Source organism: Macrotis lagotis, chromosome 1 (genome assembly GCF_037893015.1).
Source record: "Macrotis lagotis isolate mMagLag1 chromosome 1, bilby.v1.9.chrom.fasta, whole genome shotgun sequence".
Taxonomy (NCBI): Eukaryota; Metazoa; Chordata; class Mammalia; order Peramelemorphia; family Peramelidae; genus Macrotis; species Macrotis lagotis.
The window spans coordinates 374105242-374123631 of NC_133658.1; the positions used below are offsets into that span (position 1 = coordinate 374105242).

The window sequence follows — 18390 nt, forward strand, 5'->3', positions numbered from 1 at the left end:
GCTTTGAATCGCTTAAGGCTTTACTCACTGAGTGCAGTTCATCTGGATGACCAGTAAGAGGTGCTGTTGCTTTCTCTGGAGTGTCTGTGACCTTGATTGGGGCCTTCTCATATTGCTTGAAGGGAGGGGTTGGAGCTATTGAATTCTTTTGCCTTCAGTGAATGGTGGGCTTTACCCTGGCTTGAGGTCATTCCTCAGCTGGGCCCACCCGAATTGGGCCAAAGCTGTGCTGGAGACAAATCCTGAGGTAGATGGCTTTTCTTTCTGGGTTTTGTGGGTTGGAATTCTTTTAAGAGATTTGTTTCATGTGATAGATGGGGAAGAGATCAGGAGACTTTTAGAACTGTGCCTGTCTTCTCTCCACCATCTTGGCTGGAAGTCCACAAAAGGTGATTTAAAAAGAATATGTTAAGTACTGGGTTAGAATCATTTAGACACTCACAACCCCCCACCCTCACCCCCCACACACAAATTAGTCTAGTAATTTGTGGAGACATGAGACACTGTGGTACCATGACACAGAGGAGGTGTAGCCTTTAATACCTTCTATGTATGTCTATTCCTTTTATATGCCCTAATAGAGATACCATTCCCAAGACTTACAAATATCATCTTCCCATTTGGTATATAAACAGTTCATTCTTATTGAATAACATTTTTTTGTTTTTTTCTTTCCTTCTTACTTTTTTTATATACTTCTTTTGAGAATTATTTTTGAAGTTTGAGTTTTCTGTTCAGCTCTGGTCTTATCATCAGGAAAGTTTGGAAGTCTTCTATTTCATCGAATTTCTATCTTTTCCCCAGAATGAATATTCTCAGTTTTGCTGGATAGTTGATTCTTACTTGTAGTCCAAGATCCTTTGCTTTCTAGAATGTATCATATTCCAAGCCCTTCAGTCCTTCAGTGTTAAAATTGCTAAGTCCTGTATTATTCTGACTGTCACTCCTTGGTATTTGAATTCTCTCTTTCTGGTTTCCTACAGTATTTTATCCTTCCCTGATCTGATAATCCTAGAATTTGACTATTATACTCCTGGTAGTTTTCATTTTTTGGATCCCTTAAAAGAGGTGATCAGTGGATTCTTTTGATTGCAATTTTATCCTCTGGTTCTAGATTTCAGGCCTGTTTTTGATGATTTCCTGAAAGATGTTGTTATGACTTTCAGGTAGTCCAAAACTTTTAAAATTGTCTCTCCTGGAGCTATATTTTAGGTCAATCCTTTTTCCAGTGAGGTATTTTAACATTTTCTTCACTTTTGTTCAGTCTTTTGGTTTTGTTTGACTGATTCTTGATGCATTCAAGAGTCATTAGCTTCTCCTTTCCCAATTTTGAGTTTTGAGTAGTTATTTAGTTAACTTTTGTACCTTTTCCATTTGGCCATGTTTACTTTTAAAGGAGTTGTTTTCTTCAGTGGACTTTTTTCCATTTGGTCAATTCATTTTAGTTTTGTTTTTTTGTTTTTTGTTTTTTGCAGTGGTCACACAACTAGGTAATTATTAAGTGTCTGAGGTCAGATTTGAACTCGGGGCCTCCTCACTCCAGGGCTGGTTGCTGTATCTATTGCAACACCTAGCTGCCCTGGTTATTTCATCTTTTCTAATAAGTAATGCTTTAGAGTAATTTTTCATATGATTATGGATCACTTTGATCTCCTCATCTGTAAATTGCCTTTGCACATCCTTTGACCATTTGTCAATTGGGGAATGGCTTTTTTTAATTCATTTTTTAAGGAATTGTTTTCTTCAGTCAGTTTTTGTGCTTCCTTTTCCAAGCTGTTGACTTTCTCTTGTATAATCCTTATTTCTTTCCCCAATTTTTCTTCTACCTCTCTTACTTGAGAGGTAGAGTTCTTCCAAGTTGACTTTTTCGCTTGAGTCCAGTTTCCCCTCTGGGGCTTCACATAGTTTGCCTGTGTCCTCTTCTGAATTAATATTTTTATTTTCTTTGTCACCTTAGTATAGGCAATACTTTTTTCTTATATTTTACTCATTTTTAGACTATTTTGTAGATTTTAAATTTGAGCTCTGCTTTGCGGGACACTTACCCAAAGCTTATTGTGCTGGGGACCAGAGGTTCACGGCCACTGGTTTTTCATGCTGAAGGCTTAAGTGATTGTGATTTGTTCCCTCTGCTGGAGTGCCCCAGACTAGACAACCTGTTCTGCCAGAGTTCCAGGGTTTGCAATATGCCTTCTGCACTGGGACTGGAGCACTGGTTATTCTGCCACTGCCCTGTTGAACCAGGACCAAAGGGTCTTAGTTGCTTATCTGTGCTATGGCTAAGAGTCTCCTGCTGGTTTGCCTTTATCATGCCTGCTCTCCTCTTTATCTGAGTGAGACAGAGCTTTCCTGAAGTCCTTCTAAGATAGCTTAAGCCGGAAAATTGTTCCATTCCATCTGTTTCTGGGTTTTGTCACTCCAAAATTCATTTAGACGTTTGATTTAACATTGTTTTTGAAGGAAACAGGAGAGTGCTCTCAATTTCCTGATTTAACTTCCAATTTTGGGTCAACCTCTTCTCTAGCCTATTTCTTAATTTGTAACTTTATGTTAAAGTTAAATTTTTCTCCTGGAGTATAGGGAATGTCCAAGGTTCAAGCCTTTCCTACTATTTTCAGAGCTTTCTGTGGAGTTCTGTAGATTTTTTTCCATGCTTCTAAGATTGTATGATCTAAGGAGAGTTGTGATCTCTAGATTCATGCTCTGACTTTTGTCCAGGAAGGGACCTTGTTCCTCTTTTGCTATTAGCATGAGCACACCTCCTGGCCCTTTGATTTTGACCAGAGCCCTCACCTTTTTGCAGCCTTAATTGATAGTGTTCCCCTCTGTCTTGGAATTGAGATCAAGATCCCTACACCATAAGCATTTCTCTTCCTACTGGGATTAGGACCTTGACTCCTGCTGTCCTGTGAACACAGTTGCTGTCTCTTTCTTTGGCCCTCTGACTGCAACCCAGAACTGTTTATGGGCAATGCAGCAGGGTCCTGAACCCAGCACCAGTAAAGGTTCCCCTGCAATCTTCTTGAGACTGGTCTCAGTGACCACTTTCATTGAGTTGAGAGCTATGAAAGTTGCTGCTGCTTTCATTGCAGCCACTCCCAAGGTCTGGCTTGTGCTTCTTGAGCTTTATCCCAGCATTAAGCTACATTTTAATCTACCTATCTGTACTATCATCCAGCCTAAAACTACATCTTATTCACAAGAATAATGGGAGAAATTTGATCATATATCTTGCTGAATCTAACAACCTTTTCAAAAAAGTAAATTAGGTTAAAGAGACCATTTTCATGTTGTATTTGTATTCACACTAGGTAATGTGGTGCCTGGCATATAATAGGCATTTAACAAATACTTGTTGAATGAATTGACTATAACTTGGAGAATGATTGTTTTATGAAAAGAAAAATCTTCACTTTTTAAAAGAACCTCTTTGGAAGGTCATGGAGTGGTGGAAAGACTGTTCTAGGAAACTAAACCCTGCAACTAATCAGCCATGTACATTGACAAGTTATTTAATTTTTCTGGGCCAAATAACCTGATCTCTAAGGTCTCTTCCTTCCAAGAGACCTGCTAACTTTTGTAAAATATTTAAAACATGATAATTCATTTTGGGGGCAACTAGGTGACCTGGGGCAGCTAGGCGATGTTGGATAGAATACCAACTGTGGAGTCAGGAGGACCTTTGTTCAAATGTGGCCTCAGACATTTAATGATTACCTAGTTGTGTGACCTTGGGCAAGTCACTTAACCCCATTACCTTGCAAAAACCAAAAACCAAATACATTTTGCATACAACTCTTTAGAGAAATACTCCTTTTCTAAAGTAATTCATACCCTCATTGTTGAAGTTCTTAATAATAGCTCCTTTTATGTATCAGTGGAAGTGGGGTGGGGAAGAGAAAGAAGAGAATATATTCTAGGAACTTTTTTTTTTTAGAATTTGATTTTACTTTGTCTTTAGTCAGAAAGTCAGTTGGAAGACCCCATGAGGTCATTTTGACTTTATTCAGGAAATCTGTAGTCTGATCAATCCTTTGAAATTATTTTGTATTAGCAAATATTTAATGTAGCTTTAATTTGTATTACCATGTAGTAGTATTCAATTTCTTTTGTGTGGGCTAAACACTTCAGTTAGTGTTGAACAATGAAAATTATATCCCCTCGTTATATGTACTTTAATTTAGATGCTTAATGGCTTTTAATGTTACAAAATAAGTTTATTATTATATTATGATCTCATTTGTATTATATTGTCTTGCTACTCCATATCTGCAGTGATACGGTCATGGTTTACTAAAACAATAATCCCCAAGAAATAGGTCATTAACAGTAGTTAACGATTACTTGTGATCTATGGTAATGACTGATTTCTTTGGGATTATTGCAGTTATAAACCATAATTACAGATTATTACAGCAATAATTATTTTGTTAAGGAAAAAAATGTTCTCTACTTGAGAGGCTGCAAAAACAAGTGCATTGAACATTTCAGGAGTAACAGAGGATTAAGAAAATTGTTGTGGAAATTTTGATTCATAAAAATATAGTTTTCTTTTTTGAAGGTGGTATAGTCTAAAATGGATGTGATTATGGAAACATCTTTTAACTTTGTGGCAACATTTGGTAATAAGAACTTATCTCTGAAGTTTATAAATTTCTTTTAACACATTAAATTTCATAGAATGTCTGACATATGAGAACCATCATTATTCATTCAGTGAAATAAACATACCTTTTAGAAAGTCATACATTTTTGGTGTGCTTTTTAAATGGAGCTAAATCCTTTGTTTTTTAAAATACCAACTGTTTAAGACTTGAGAATATCTTGCAAATGTTATCTTATCATTGAATTATCAAATTTCAGTCTTCCTCTGAACAAAAGAGATTATCTAATCTAAATATCTCATTTTACATATGGAGAAACTAAGACTGAAAGGAGCTAAGTGATTCACCCAAGGTCATATAGCTAATTAGTAAAATTGTTAGGATTAAACTATATTAATTTAGTTATAGTTCACAGGTATGGAATCACAAGTATGAAATCACAGGTAGTAGCTTATTTTATGAGGTAACACATGAGAAAGCATGTTTCTGGGTGAATAACTAATTTTTTTTTCTTTTTCACCCAATCGTGCATTGCTTTAGAGAACCATTATTTCTGAAATGCTATAGTTATTGTATACATACATTATTTTTAGAAAACTAATTATTTATACACACACACACACACACACACACACAATATGTGTTATACATCCTTTATAAAAAGTTTCTAATTTAATCTCACTAGCCTGGTATTCTTATCATGAACATTAAAAACAGATATCCCTATAATTATTAAGAACAATAAGAAGAATATTTCCTTAAATTTTGAGATTTAAAAGAATTTTTCTTTTAACCCTGTAAGGTAAGTAATATAAGTTTTTATTTTGTTTTTCTTGGACTTGGGCTTGGAGAGGGTAAATGAATTGCCCATAATCACATAACTAGTTAGTGTCAGAGTAGGGACTTGAATCTAAATTTTATAAGATCTTAGAACACACACACACACACACACACACACACACACACACACGTATGTATGTATGTATGTATTGTATGCATGAAGAAAATAAAATATTGTGATTAGTTGACTAAATTTTCACTTTTCATTGATTTCTTCTGGTTCAGTACGGATATAGCCTAAGAGAGAACTATAACAGTGACAAATTCTGAAACCGGATAAAATCAAAATTTCACTTATAGGGGAAAAAACTATTCATATTGGGCCTTTTATCAGTCACATTCTTAAGAGTAATGTCATCTTGGGGGCGGCTAAGTGGCACAATGGATAGAGCACCAGCCCTGGAGTCAGGAGTACCTGAGTTCAAATCTGGCCTCAGACACTTAATAATTACCTAGCTATGTGGCTTTGGGCAAGCCACTTAATCCCATTTGCCTTGCAAAAAAATAAAATAAAAATTTTTAAATTTTTTTTTAAATTAAAAAAAGAGTAATGCCATCTTTGACTGCTTTGTTGGAAACCCCCAGTTTGCAACCAACCCTTTCGGTTAATTACTTTTTGTCAACCAGCAAAAGTGAAAATGAAAAAAAAAAGCTATAGAAGAAAAAAACAATAAAATAATGTAAACTTAAACATATGCTTTATGAAGTTATAGAACATGTCTAAAAACTAAAACTTAGATGTACTATGGATAGAAACTGAACCTGTGATTTCATTGCTCCGAGGAATTCACAGGCGATAAAACACCCTCTGCCAATACAAATCGGGACTGTCTCTAAAACTTATATGATCTTGGAGTGCCTAGAGCCCTCAAAGGTTTAAATGATCTCTGCAGGATCACACAGCTAAAATATATCAGATGTAGGACTCAAACTTGGCATCAAGGACAGTTGTCTATCCAGTATGTCATGCTTTCTCTTTTTTTCTTGACATACTACTACACAAATGTGTTTTAGAAATCATTTGTAGAGGCAAGCTAGGTGGTACAGTGGATAGAGCACTGGCCCTGGAGTCAGGAGGACCTGAGTTCAAATCCAGCCTCAGACACTTAATAATTGCCTAGCTGTGTGACCTTGGGCAACTCACTTAACCCCATTGTCTTAAATAAAAATAAAATTAAAAGAAAATCATTTGTAGATAAGGTACTGTCATCAGTGCTTCATCTTAATTTGATTCTCAGGTTTTGAATTTAACTCTGCATTTGTCCAGACATTTAAAACTTTTTCTAAAAGAATACTTAATATGTCTTACAAAACTTTAATATCTTTTTTCCTTTTCTAGATTTGATATTTACTTTCATAATAATCTTCAGAAAATATTGGGTCAAAATGGAAATTTTGAAAATAGAAAATCTAATATCTCCTTAAATATTAACTTCATTATTTTGCATCATTGGAAAACTATTCAAAAAGTGTCACTAGGAATAATATATATTCATATCAAAATGAATTATGATTGATAGGAAAAAGGTGACATATACTGTCCTGAATACATCTCATAAAACACATTTTTATTTTTAAGAAAAAAGTGATAAGGGGCGGCTAGGTGGTGCAGTGGATAGAGCACCAGCCTTGGAGTCAGGAGTACCTGGGTTCAAATACGACCTCAGACACTTCATAATTACCTAGCCATGTGGCCTTGGGCAAGCCACTTAACCCCATTGCCTTGAAAAATCTAAAAAAAACAAAAGTGATGACAGTTTACAACAAACTAGATTTGCATAGTTTTCTTTGATCATTGGTTTTGTGCATAGTAAACTGATTTATAGGTATGGGGGGAAAAATCCCCTGTGTTTATCTTTTCCATTACTGGGAAAGTCATTGTCTTTTACCTAAAGATATTTATAGGTTTAGTGGCTTTGCATTGGGACCATTTTTGCCATAGTCTTCAGAAATTGATTGTGGTAGAATTATAAATTACTTATAAAGGAAGTTTTAAGCAGTGTTACTATTTTAGAAGTACTGAACCATTATTATCTATCCTTTTTGATGGAAATATCCTCTAGCTTGAGGATCAGCAAAGTATGGCCCATGGGTAAAATCCAGCTCATTACCTGCCTTTGAGGTAAAAGTGGTTTTTAAGCTGTGTCTTGTGGGCCAGGACCCCTGCTTTAGAAAAGAGCTCTGAATAATCATCCTCATTTTTTTGTTCTGATATTAATCATTGAAAAGGTAAAAATCAGTTTCTGCTGATTTTTCTGTCATGCTATGTTTGTATCACTGATATATCCAGATGAGTTCAGTTGGTCCTTTCATTATTCAATTCAACAAGCATTCATTGGATATCTAATTTGCATTAAGTTACATGAGTGATAGACAAGGAATAAGAGAAACAATACCAACCCTCTAGGGAACTAGCCAGTCTGTTTGAATAGACAAGAAGTATCATGAAACTATCAAGTAATGCAAGGTCAGATGTCAAAATATATGTAGACACAATAAGAGGTTAGGAAATAATAATAATAAAGATCCTGCTTGTCATTTGAAATAAAGATTAATACATTATTTAAGGATTCTTTGTAACCAGTCTGTTATAGTTGTGCCTGGTTTGCAAAAAGTCAGTATTAGAAAAAAAATTTAGACCAATGAAACAGATTGAGGAATCTGTTATTTAGAAAAAAATAAATATTGTAATACTGATAATGTGATCTGGCAAATTTATAGTCAGGAAGTACACACAACTATTTAAGGCTACATTTGTCATCTAGAGTAAGATAGTCTTGTTCTGAGTTTATTATTGAAATACAGTTTATGTAAAAATTTCATAGAGCATTTCATTTTATATTGTCACTTTGAGAATGAATTATTTTTATTTTGTTATTTGTATATTAGATAACTTAACAGCTTAATACCTCAGTTTCCTCATGTGCAAAATGAGAAGACTGAATGCGATGACCACACTTTTTTCCCCAGTCTCACTTTATGAATTTATAATCTCATATATATATTAGAAAAATCACCTCCACTAATATTCATCTTTATGATGATCTTAGGTTTTAGTTTCTGCTAAGCTGAAATAAAGCTGTCAGCTTCCTTTTTCTTCATGTTCCTGTTACATTCTTCCTGCTATATTTTTTCAATAATGATTTCTTGTCTGTTTTTATGAGCTTTTATATTCAAAAATTCCATAAAATATTTCCAAATATACCAGGTGACTTTTGAAGTACCTTCAGTTTCTACTTGTGCTATCTTCAGTTAAGTTTTTTGGTATATTATTTCTGTCATGCTTACTATTTTGGTTCTATTTTATGAGGTCAAATTAGAGTTGATGATGTCTTGTCCAATCAATTTCCCTTCACTAATAGTGTGAAGCAGAGCTGCATAAAAGGTTCAGTTTAATTTAATTTGTTTTATTCAGCTCTGCTATGTGATATCCCCAGAATATAAATACTTATCAGGAAACCCCTCCAGGAAGTTTTCTACCTCAATTGCTTAGAGACTACACCAAGGTGCATAGTGGACACAATAATTAAGGGTACTGATGACTATCTACAGGAAAACTAGAGGTGATTACATGCTTCTGACTTTCCTCCTTCTAGATCTTATTTATTAAAACACAGTTTTTCCAAGGTATTAAATTTTGACACCTTTTTAAAGCACTCAAGTTTTTTTTTATATTTTTTACCAGCACAAAAGCAAGTGATTTTGCCCTGCCAAAATAACTTCCTTCTTTTCCAAGTTTACTTTGAAAAGGCCAGCACCAGTGATAGCACATTTTGGATATTGTATATGATATGAATTCTTCATAAGTCACTTAAGCTGAAGAATTTTGATAAAATAATGACTGGGTTTATGTCTGTATATTCAGATATGAAATCAAATGTCTATTTTTTAAATACAAGAAATTCCTCAATCTTTAAATTTATTACTATGATAGCATTTCTGCTTGAAAATGAATTTGGAAACATTTTAATGAAAAGATTTGTGATTTCAGTGTATTACTCTCAGTTACCAGTTCAAGATTTCAAAGCTGTTAACTCTTTTTTGAAAAATGAAGTTTAAACAATTTTCAGACTACATGAATAAGCATATTGAAAATCTTTGGCTAATTAGTAGTATAGTACACCCAGCCTGGAATAAGGAAGACCTGAATTCAAACCTGGCCTCAGACATTTGCTGTAGCTGTGTGACCACGGCAAGACACTGGTTACCTGTTCATCTCAGTTTCCTCATCTATAAAATGAGCTACAGAGGAAATGACAAATCATTCCAGTATCTTTGCCAAGAAAATTCCAAATGGGGTCAACAAAGTATTGGATGTGACTGAAATGACTGAACAACAACAGTAAAAATCACATTTTCAATGTCAAGGAAACTAATTTATTAGAAAATATATATAAATTAGCAACTTGTCTCAATCCTCCAAGAGCTAAACTTATAAATAGGTTGCTAAAGTCATCTATTTAGGAAACTTGACTTAATTTTTTTGGCTTTGCTTTTTAATTTGCTTTTTTTTCTGAGTTTCTTTTCTCTTTCTGCAATGTTAGGACATCTTGCATGGCTGGTATACTTAGTTGGTACTGTTGTAGGAGGAAGACTAACTTACACTAGTACAGATGAACATGATGCCATGGATGGAGAATTATCTTGCCGGTAAGTGCAAAGTTAAAGAATATCATATGCAAAATTAATGTCACTTCCTCCCCCACCCCCCACCAACCTCCTCCCTTTTCTCTTGAATTCTCTCTTCCTATGAATGGCTCCACTGTTCTCTTAAGCCCTTTATGCTTGAAACTCTAGGATCTCTGTGGACTCTAGTTTTCTTCCCTCACAACTAATCAGAAAGTCCATTCTACAGATTCTACTTTCTTAATATTTATCCCTTTTTCCTTTTATTATCACCAACCTATGTTTCAAATATTATAATTGTTATAATGAAGACCTGATTGTCATCCTTTGCTCTTTTCCCCTTTGATAGATCCAAATGAATGTGTCTAAATATTATTCAAATTTGGTCTTGGCCTGACTCAAAACCAATTCTCTGGTAGTTTAGATTCAATATTGAAACAAAAGAGACATGCAAAGAAAATTCAACAACCAATAAAAGGAGAATAGTCAAATTCAAGGTAGGAGGATAGTCAATTAAGATAGGCATTAAGAGAACTCCATTGATTCGTCTTAGTGAAGCTCTCCTGCTTGAATGATCCATCAAGTATCCATAGGGTCCCTGGAGCTTCTCCTCACTGTTTTTGTACTCAGGTGACCAAGAAGTGATAGTAACAGCCTGAGTTTTTAGTCCCCTGAGGCAGCCAAGTTTGGGAACTGGGCAGGATATTGTTCCTACTACTCCTTACCTTTAAGTCAAAAATTCTCTGCATCCTTCAAGACTTCTTATATGACTGTCCAAATTTTCCTTGCTTCACTTGCTAGGAAGAAAAGAGTTCTCCTTTCTAGGAAACATCAAATTACATTGGAGTATTGCAGAATTATAGTATGAGGGTTATTTATGTACTTTTTATTACTGCCTTTTATTTTCAATCACACATTTATTTCCAAATTTATCACTTCTCAGTCCCCATCTAGAGAGCCATGTTTTAAAACAAAGATCAGGAAAAAAAAGATAGGAATATTAGATAGTTCAGTAAAACTCTTGCTGATGGTTTTTGTATTATTCCACATTTCCCTTTCCCCTGAAATAGAGGGAGGCACATTGTTTCAAGTTTTCTTCAGAGTTAAACACTTTAATTACACAACATTGTTTCATGCTATTGTTGTAATTATGATGTATATTACTTTCATGGTTCCACTAATTTCATTTTTTCATCAGTTCATCTAACTCTTCTGTGTTTCCTTGAATTATTTATATTTTTCATTTCATATAACACAATATTACTCATTGTATTCATATAGCACAGTTCATTTAGTCATTCCCCAGTCCAAGTGAGTAGTGTTTCCATTTTTTTATTATTACAAAAATATATATGCCTGGCATTGAGATCTCTAGAACAAACAGGATTAATATTTTGGGTATGGCACGTGGCAGGGGAGGGTGATATCTATGTGTTCATGTGTTAGTGATCTTCTTATCTTACCCAGAAGCAGCACAGAAGCTTTAACTTGCTTTATTTTTTTGACCTGGGCCAGTTTAGCCACTTTAGGCAACTTGGTAACCATCCCAATCCTTAGGGCTCAGCATATTGTCTCCAAACTTGGTGCAGTCACCAAATCAACTTAAGCCCTATTGCTGGTCAAAATTCCTAAACTCAAAAAAAAAAGTCCCAAACTCAAGCAATAATCCACCAACCATAGTATACACCACTATTCCTGACCCTACTTAAATTTTTTAGCATAATTTCAAATTGCTCTCTAGAATACTTGTACCAGTTCATAGCTTTAGCAACAATATGTTAGCATATTTGTCTTCCATGGTCTCTGCAATATTGACTATTTCCATCTTTTGACCATTTTTTTGGTTTTCAGTGAAACCTCACAGTTAATTCATTTCATTGTCTCTTATTATAATTTTAAAGAACTAGTCTGAAGTTCTCTTCGAACAATTTTTCCCACTTCTCTTTTGGGAATCTTAGTATTACATATTTATGTAAATTCCATATATGTCTTGAATATTCAGATCCTTATCAAAGATAACTGATGCAAAGGTGTTTCTTTCCTCCTACTTGATAGTTTCTTATATGCATGTTTTATTTTCCTTACTTTATTGAAAACTCCTGAAGGACAGAGGTCATTAAAGAAATGAACTTTATGTCTCCCTTAGCACCTAATACAATGCTCTGAAAATAATAGGTACACTTAAAAACTTGGATCATATCTAAGTCCTTTTCTTCTATAGAACTGATATAACAGACACAAACTAGCCCCATGAATTTACTATGTATCTAGATGGAAAGGAGGAATTATTAGCCAATCAACCCCCTACCCTTTGCCCTTACCCCCTGTAGCTATGTCAAGAATGCCAAACTTAGATATTTGAAAATATCTAAATAGAAATTTCAATTTTTTCAGGATATTTGGCAGATTTCAGGTTTCTTCCATTGTATATTTATCATGCTTAAATTGAACCCTGAAGAAATTTCTATATGAGTAATTTGAGATGTTCTCCTACCCATTTTAGTTTTTCCATTTGCTGTCATTTACATCTGTATGATACAAATTGGATATTTCACATGAATCAATTTCATTACTTTTTCTAAAGTTTAATATTCATAGTATCTTTGATATGTATATTATACTTGCAAAAAAGAAATAAAAGAGATGATTGTCTTTTTTTAGTTAGCATATTGACATTTTGAATGCAATATGTGGTCTGCCATGTCTTTTAGAATAATGTTAAAAATTTAAGAAATCTCAAATAATTGTATAATCCATCACAGTCCTTATGATAATTATTTTATACTCTCTCCCACTAATATACTATAAGTTCCTTCCTCATCAGTCACTTAAAAGATGTATGTTAAACAAATGACTGAATAATATTGTACTTTGATGGGGAGAATAGTGTTTAATATTTGATTCCTTAAGTAGTACTTAATGACAGAGAATAAGGAGAGGAAGAAAATGTGTTTTTTAAACCAAAGTATATCACAAATACAATTTTTTTATAGATCTCCTTAAATATTAGGAGGCACTTTAATCTTAAATTAGGTTTATTTTTTCATCTTTTTGCTTTGTAGTTACCATATTTGTTTATTTTGTGATATTTGGATTCTATATTGAGTAATATCATTTTTCTTTTGTCTTATTAAATGTTAGTAATGCATGAAGACATTCCAGTCAGAGTTAAATCTTATCCAGTTGAAATGTATATACTATACATTTTTATGTTGAACTTAGTGACTTTACTAGAAGAATTCAGCCAATATTTAGAGGGCTTTCACAGGTAGCTTCTATATTTTTATGCTATTTAAGCAATGAAGCACTTAAGATACCCAGTGTTATAATAATTATTTTGTGCTTCAAAATAAAATGAAATTTGATCACTCATTTGATATTTCAATTTATGAATCAACCTAGTACATGAGAATTTCTTTATCATGTTGATATCTTTATGAACAAAATCCTGAATAAAGATAATTTGGTAGTTTTATTTAACTTTTGAAATATCCTTGATAATTCAAAGCCAAATGCTAATATTCTAAAGTACTTAAAGTCCATCTAGTGAAGTAGGGATTAGATTTTTAATCCTTTACTTAGAAGTTGAAACTAGGGGCATTGGATAGAACTTTTAATGTAACTAATTTTGATCAGTATAAAGAAAAACTTCTTAATAATTAGAGCTATCCAAAAGGGAAAAGTGTTGATGAGGTCTTCATTGAAAATTTCCATGTGAAGATTGAATGGTCACTTGAATGGGCTGTAGTGGGACTTTTGGAGGGATTTAGACTAGATGGATATTGAGGTCCCTCCTAACTCTTGAAAGTCTTTGCTTCTGGGTATAAATTTTTAGATGTAGTCCAGAGTCTTTATTTAGATTTTTCAGTGAACTTTTAAACTTTATTTAAAATTATTTGTGAACTGTGAACAGAATCATAAAAGTACCTCCAGGAAGTGATCCACTGATTCTTTTTTAATTGTTTCCTGAGCCTAAGTTGATCCTGGGAAAAAGTTTCATTGCCTCTCAGGCTATTGCATCAGCATAAGTTGATCTGTTACTCTAACAATTCTTTCAATTTTTATTCTTTGTGCTTTATACCTTGTTAAACATGAAAAAAAATTATTTTGATTTGAAAGATCTCTTCAGGCTTATGTAGGAACTACAGCAAGGGGCTTCAGGGATTGTTTGGGATATATTTTAGCAATCAAAAAAAACTAGACAGAAGATGTTGCCTTTGTTAATCTAACCTCTGGAAAATTTAGAACTTTGAATTTTGTATTTTTATATCATTCAACAAGTATTTATTAAGTATTTACTCTGTATCAGGTAATCTATTAGGCATTTACTATAAAATCAGAAAATGCTTTATATGCAGTAATTCTAAATAGAAAAAACCATGACCCTAGTCAGCCAGTTTTGAAATTTGGTATTTAGCAGGTACAACTTAGCAAATTGTCAATATGCCAAGGGTCTGTACTTAATTAATCTTTTTCTTATAAGTAACTTAAAGTAGGAAGATTATAAATAATTTCTATAAAATATCTGATATGTTATTTTTTTATGTTAAGAGTTTTTCAGCTTATATCTTTGTTGGACACCCAATTTCCTCGGTGTAGTAATGAAAAAATAGAACTTGCAATTCTTTGGTTTTTGGATCAGTTTCGTAAAACATATGTGGGCGACCAACTTCAGCGAACTTCAAAGGTAAGTTGTTATAATTAATTTAACCACTGTCACTTAAGATGAAGAAAAAGGTACATATAAATGTGTAAAAGTGACTGATATGCAGAATAAGAAAAGTTATTTGCCTGGTTTCTTTAGGAGAATGCATTATGCATTGGAATTCGAGACCTTGAGGTATTGAAGATGATCTGTAGTCCATTTTCTTGATTTATGCCTGGGCTTGCCATTTTCTTTGAGGATTAGTGGGTAATTCTTAAATATTTTTAACAGTTATATTCATTAAATAGTTAAGATTATTTTGAATGTTTTAATGGATTTTGTTATAGTGTGTTATATTTCAAGGGTGAGAACATAAGATTTATTCTTTTAATAGTTCCGTTCCTTTGACAGTTACTCACTTATGTGGTTTGTACTTTATTTCTCACATTACTTGGCTTTTCTGCATGATAAATAGCAGGGACTAGAAGAGTTAGCAGCATCTTTGAGAAGGTGCATTTAAATCACCTTAACTGTAAGGGACACAGATTGTCTAGATATTGTAAGAATAGCATCAGCAAGATCAGATTAATTGATCTTGAAGAGTATCAGAGGCATTTATATGAGCCCTAAGCCAATATTTAGTAAGTCTTATGACATTGAGTAAGATGTGTCTGGGATTTTTTTCTTACTGATGCAGTAACTCTTTTCAATACCTCTCCATGATAAGCAGTCCCAAGGATATTTTTATCTTTTTTAAGATTTACTTTGTACTTTAGCAATGTCAAAGAATTTCTTTCTTGAAAATTCAAGACATAGCTTTTCATTATGCTGTTAGACCTTTTCCCAAGAAATTTTAATGTTACCTTCAGTTCATCTGTGATTTTTAGACAAGAATGATTTTACTCTTAAGTGAAAAATGTATCTGTTGAATTCTTGAAGCATGATTGCTTGAATCACTTCAACCAAACTTATCTCCCCCTAAGGAAGTGCTACAGTTTGGGATGGCCTCTGCCCTTGCATTTTACCTTTAGAATCTTTTGAATTACTTTTCATAAGAGCTTGTAGCAAGTATTGTTATTTGTCCTTAAGACTAATTAGATTACATTAGACAGAAATGAAGATAAGATACAAATGTACCTATACATGTGCCTCTCATTTTACACAAAAGATATGCTCCTCAAAGATTAACTTGAAACTGACTTATGAGGAGAGTAATTTTGTATAGCATTTCCTGTTATAAAGTGATTCAACATATATTACCTCATCAACAAGGTGGGTGTTGATATCTATTTTATAGACAAGAAAGCTGAAGTGCTTATTCTGGGGCACAGAACTAGGTGGATGTAAAACACACATCTAAATTTTCTGTCTCTAAATCTGGTGCTATTTGGGTTAACAACATTTCCAGAGAAGTTAATGTAAATGCTCTGGAAAAGATATTTAAAGGAATCTAATAGAAAATCCTTTATGTCTATAACACGAAAGTGTTGGTGCTAGGCACTATGCTAAGTGTTAGGGATACCAGAGATAAAGATGAAAATAATTGCTGCCCTGAAGGAGTTCACTTCTTGTCTTTGGAACTAGTATGCCTATGTGAGAAAAAAGTAATCGGATCAAACAAATTTATTTCTCTTTGATGAAGGTTTTTGTGTGTTAGGGGAATCATAAAATACCTGAATTTTGCATTTGATTCTTTTTCTCATGGTTTACTAGATACTTGTTTTATTGCTTTTTGTAATAGGTGAATTCAGATTATAGTAGACCCAGTCTAAGGAAATTTAGCTAATGGAGTACTTATGGACTTTGTGATGAGATGTCTTTACTTAGTGACCTGGAGAACTTGAATTTGTCTGAAGATCAAGGCAAAAAGAGCTTTAACCTGAACAGGAAGGCATAGTGGTACAAACCATAAAGCTAACACAATAGTTCTGGTAGGAGATCATGACAGCCTGGGTGAAAACAGTGTCAGGAGAGATATTGTGAAGGAACACTCATCAGGAACTGGCAGTTGGTGTGATATAGGGAGTGAGATATCTCAGAGGAGAAACTGTGGCTGGATATAAAGATTTATGAATCGTCATCATCATCATGAATCATATGCACAAGACTAATTTTAAACCCATGGAAGCTGATAAGGTTACCAAGAGAGAAAGTATAAAGGAGGGCCTAATATAGAACCTTGAAGTAAACCCACATTAGGGAGTATATGATGAGCCAGCAAAAAAGTGAGTCAGGAGAATATAGGTCATAGAAAACTAGAGAGGAGAGAATATTCAGGAGGAGTGGGTAGCCAGTAGTGCCAGATAGTTCAGAAGATTTAAGACTGAGGAAAGAGAAGACTTGGAAACTAAAACTATTGATACCTTCAGAGGGACAATTTTTGTAGACTAATGCAGTTGGAAACCAAAGTATAGTGAGTAAGAAAGACACTGTATATAGATTTCCTTTTTTCAAGAAGTTTAGCTGATAAAGAGGAGAGCTCCAGAATGTTAACTTGAGAGGATAATATGGTCTAATTATTTTTTTAAGACTGGGGAAAACTGGGCATGTTTGAAGGAAGTAGGCAAAGAATCTGGATAGGGAGAGGTTGAAAAATTGAGAGAGAAGGGATGTATGATTCAGGCTACTACTGGAGAAGTTGGGAGGGAATGGATTGGGATCAAGCATGGGCTTTATAATTTGGATGCAAGTCATAAGAAGAAGCCTTTAATAAGCAAAGCCTGACCTCTTGACTGACAGAACAAATTATTTTAAAAACCTGAAAAGATCTCTGTTTTCATCATTATTGGTTATGACTTTTATTGACAGAAGACAAAAACAAAAACACTTTTCTTGCACTCAATTGCCTATTCATAGGCCTCTCCAAATTTAGCTAGGCTTATTTTTCTTTCAATTGGTTAGGATAATTCCTGCCAATATCACCTTCAAGAATTCATCTCCATTCTAATATGAAGCATCTGATATCTTTTTTGTAGGGAGAACAAGGAATTGAATAAGGGTTTCATACATATTTTGACAAGGTAAACAAAGGATCTAGCTCTCTGAGAAAAGGGGATAGTCACTTAAGTGATATATTAATTAATCACAGAGAATATGAATGACAAATAGCTACTCTGATTCTCTGACTTTGTTGTTTTTGGTTCTCATAATATTGCTCTTTCAGAGTAAAATTAGAGATTAAATATGTTCATTTTAAAAATACAGAAAGCTTTGCAAAGGGAATAAATAGCTTTAGAATGAGGAAGACCTGGAGTTCAAGTTCTACCTCTGATATATACATATATATATATATATATATATGTATGTATGTATATATGTATGTATATGTGTGTGTATACATACATACATACAAAAATATTTATGTATGTATTTGTAGTGTGTGTGTGTATGACTTTGAGCAAGAGACTTAATTTCTTAGTGCCCCAGGAAACTAATCAAATTATAAGTTACAAATCAGCTATTGATGAAAGAAGTTTTCTCACCAAAATTCCCTATATTAATGAATAATTGGTCTGGACCAAAAACAGATGTTAGTACTATATTTTTGGCAAGTAGATATTTAATAGAGAAGCAGAAAACTGTGCAACTTGCAATTTATATTGTTTTTTAAATGTTTGTGCAAATATCACAAGGAATAGGAGTACTGGCATATAAACTGGCCAGAAAGAAAGCTTT

General features: G+C 33.6%; 1 protein-coding gene across 1 annotated transcript in view; it reads left to right on the forward strand.

The window, feature by feature from the left end:
* LOC141506033 (ran-binding protein 17-like) overlaps window positions 1-18350 on the forward strand; it is a 100875-nt gene extending 82525 nt beyond the window's left edge. Inside the window, exons 14-15 of the mRNA XM_074212429.1 lie at window positions 9989-10094; window positions 14622-18350. Coding sequence (XP_074068530.1) covers window positions 9989-10094; window positions 14622-14775 — 260 coding nt within the window. The 3' untranslated portion in view covers window positions 14776-18350. The remainder of the gene's footprint in view (window positions 1-9988; window positions 10095-14621) is intronic.
* The last annotated feature ends 40 nt before the right edge of the window (window positions 18351-18390 follow it).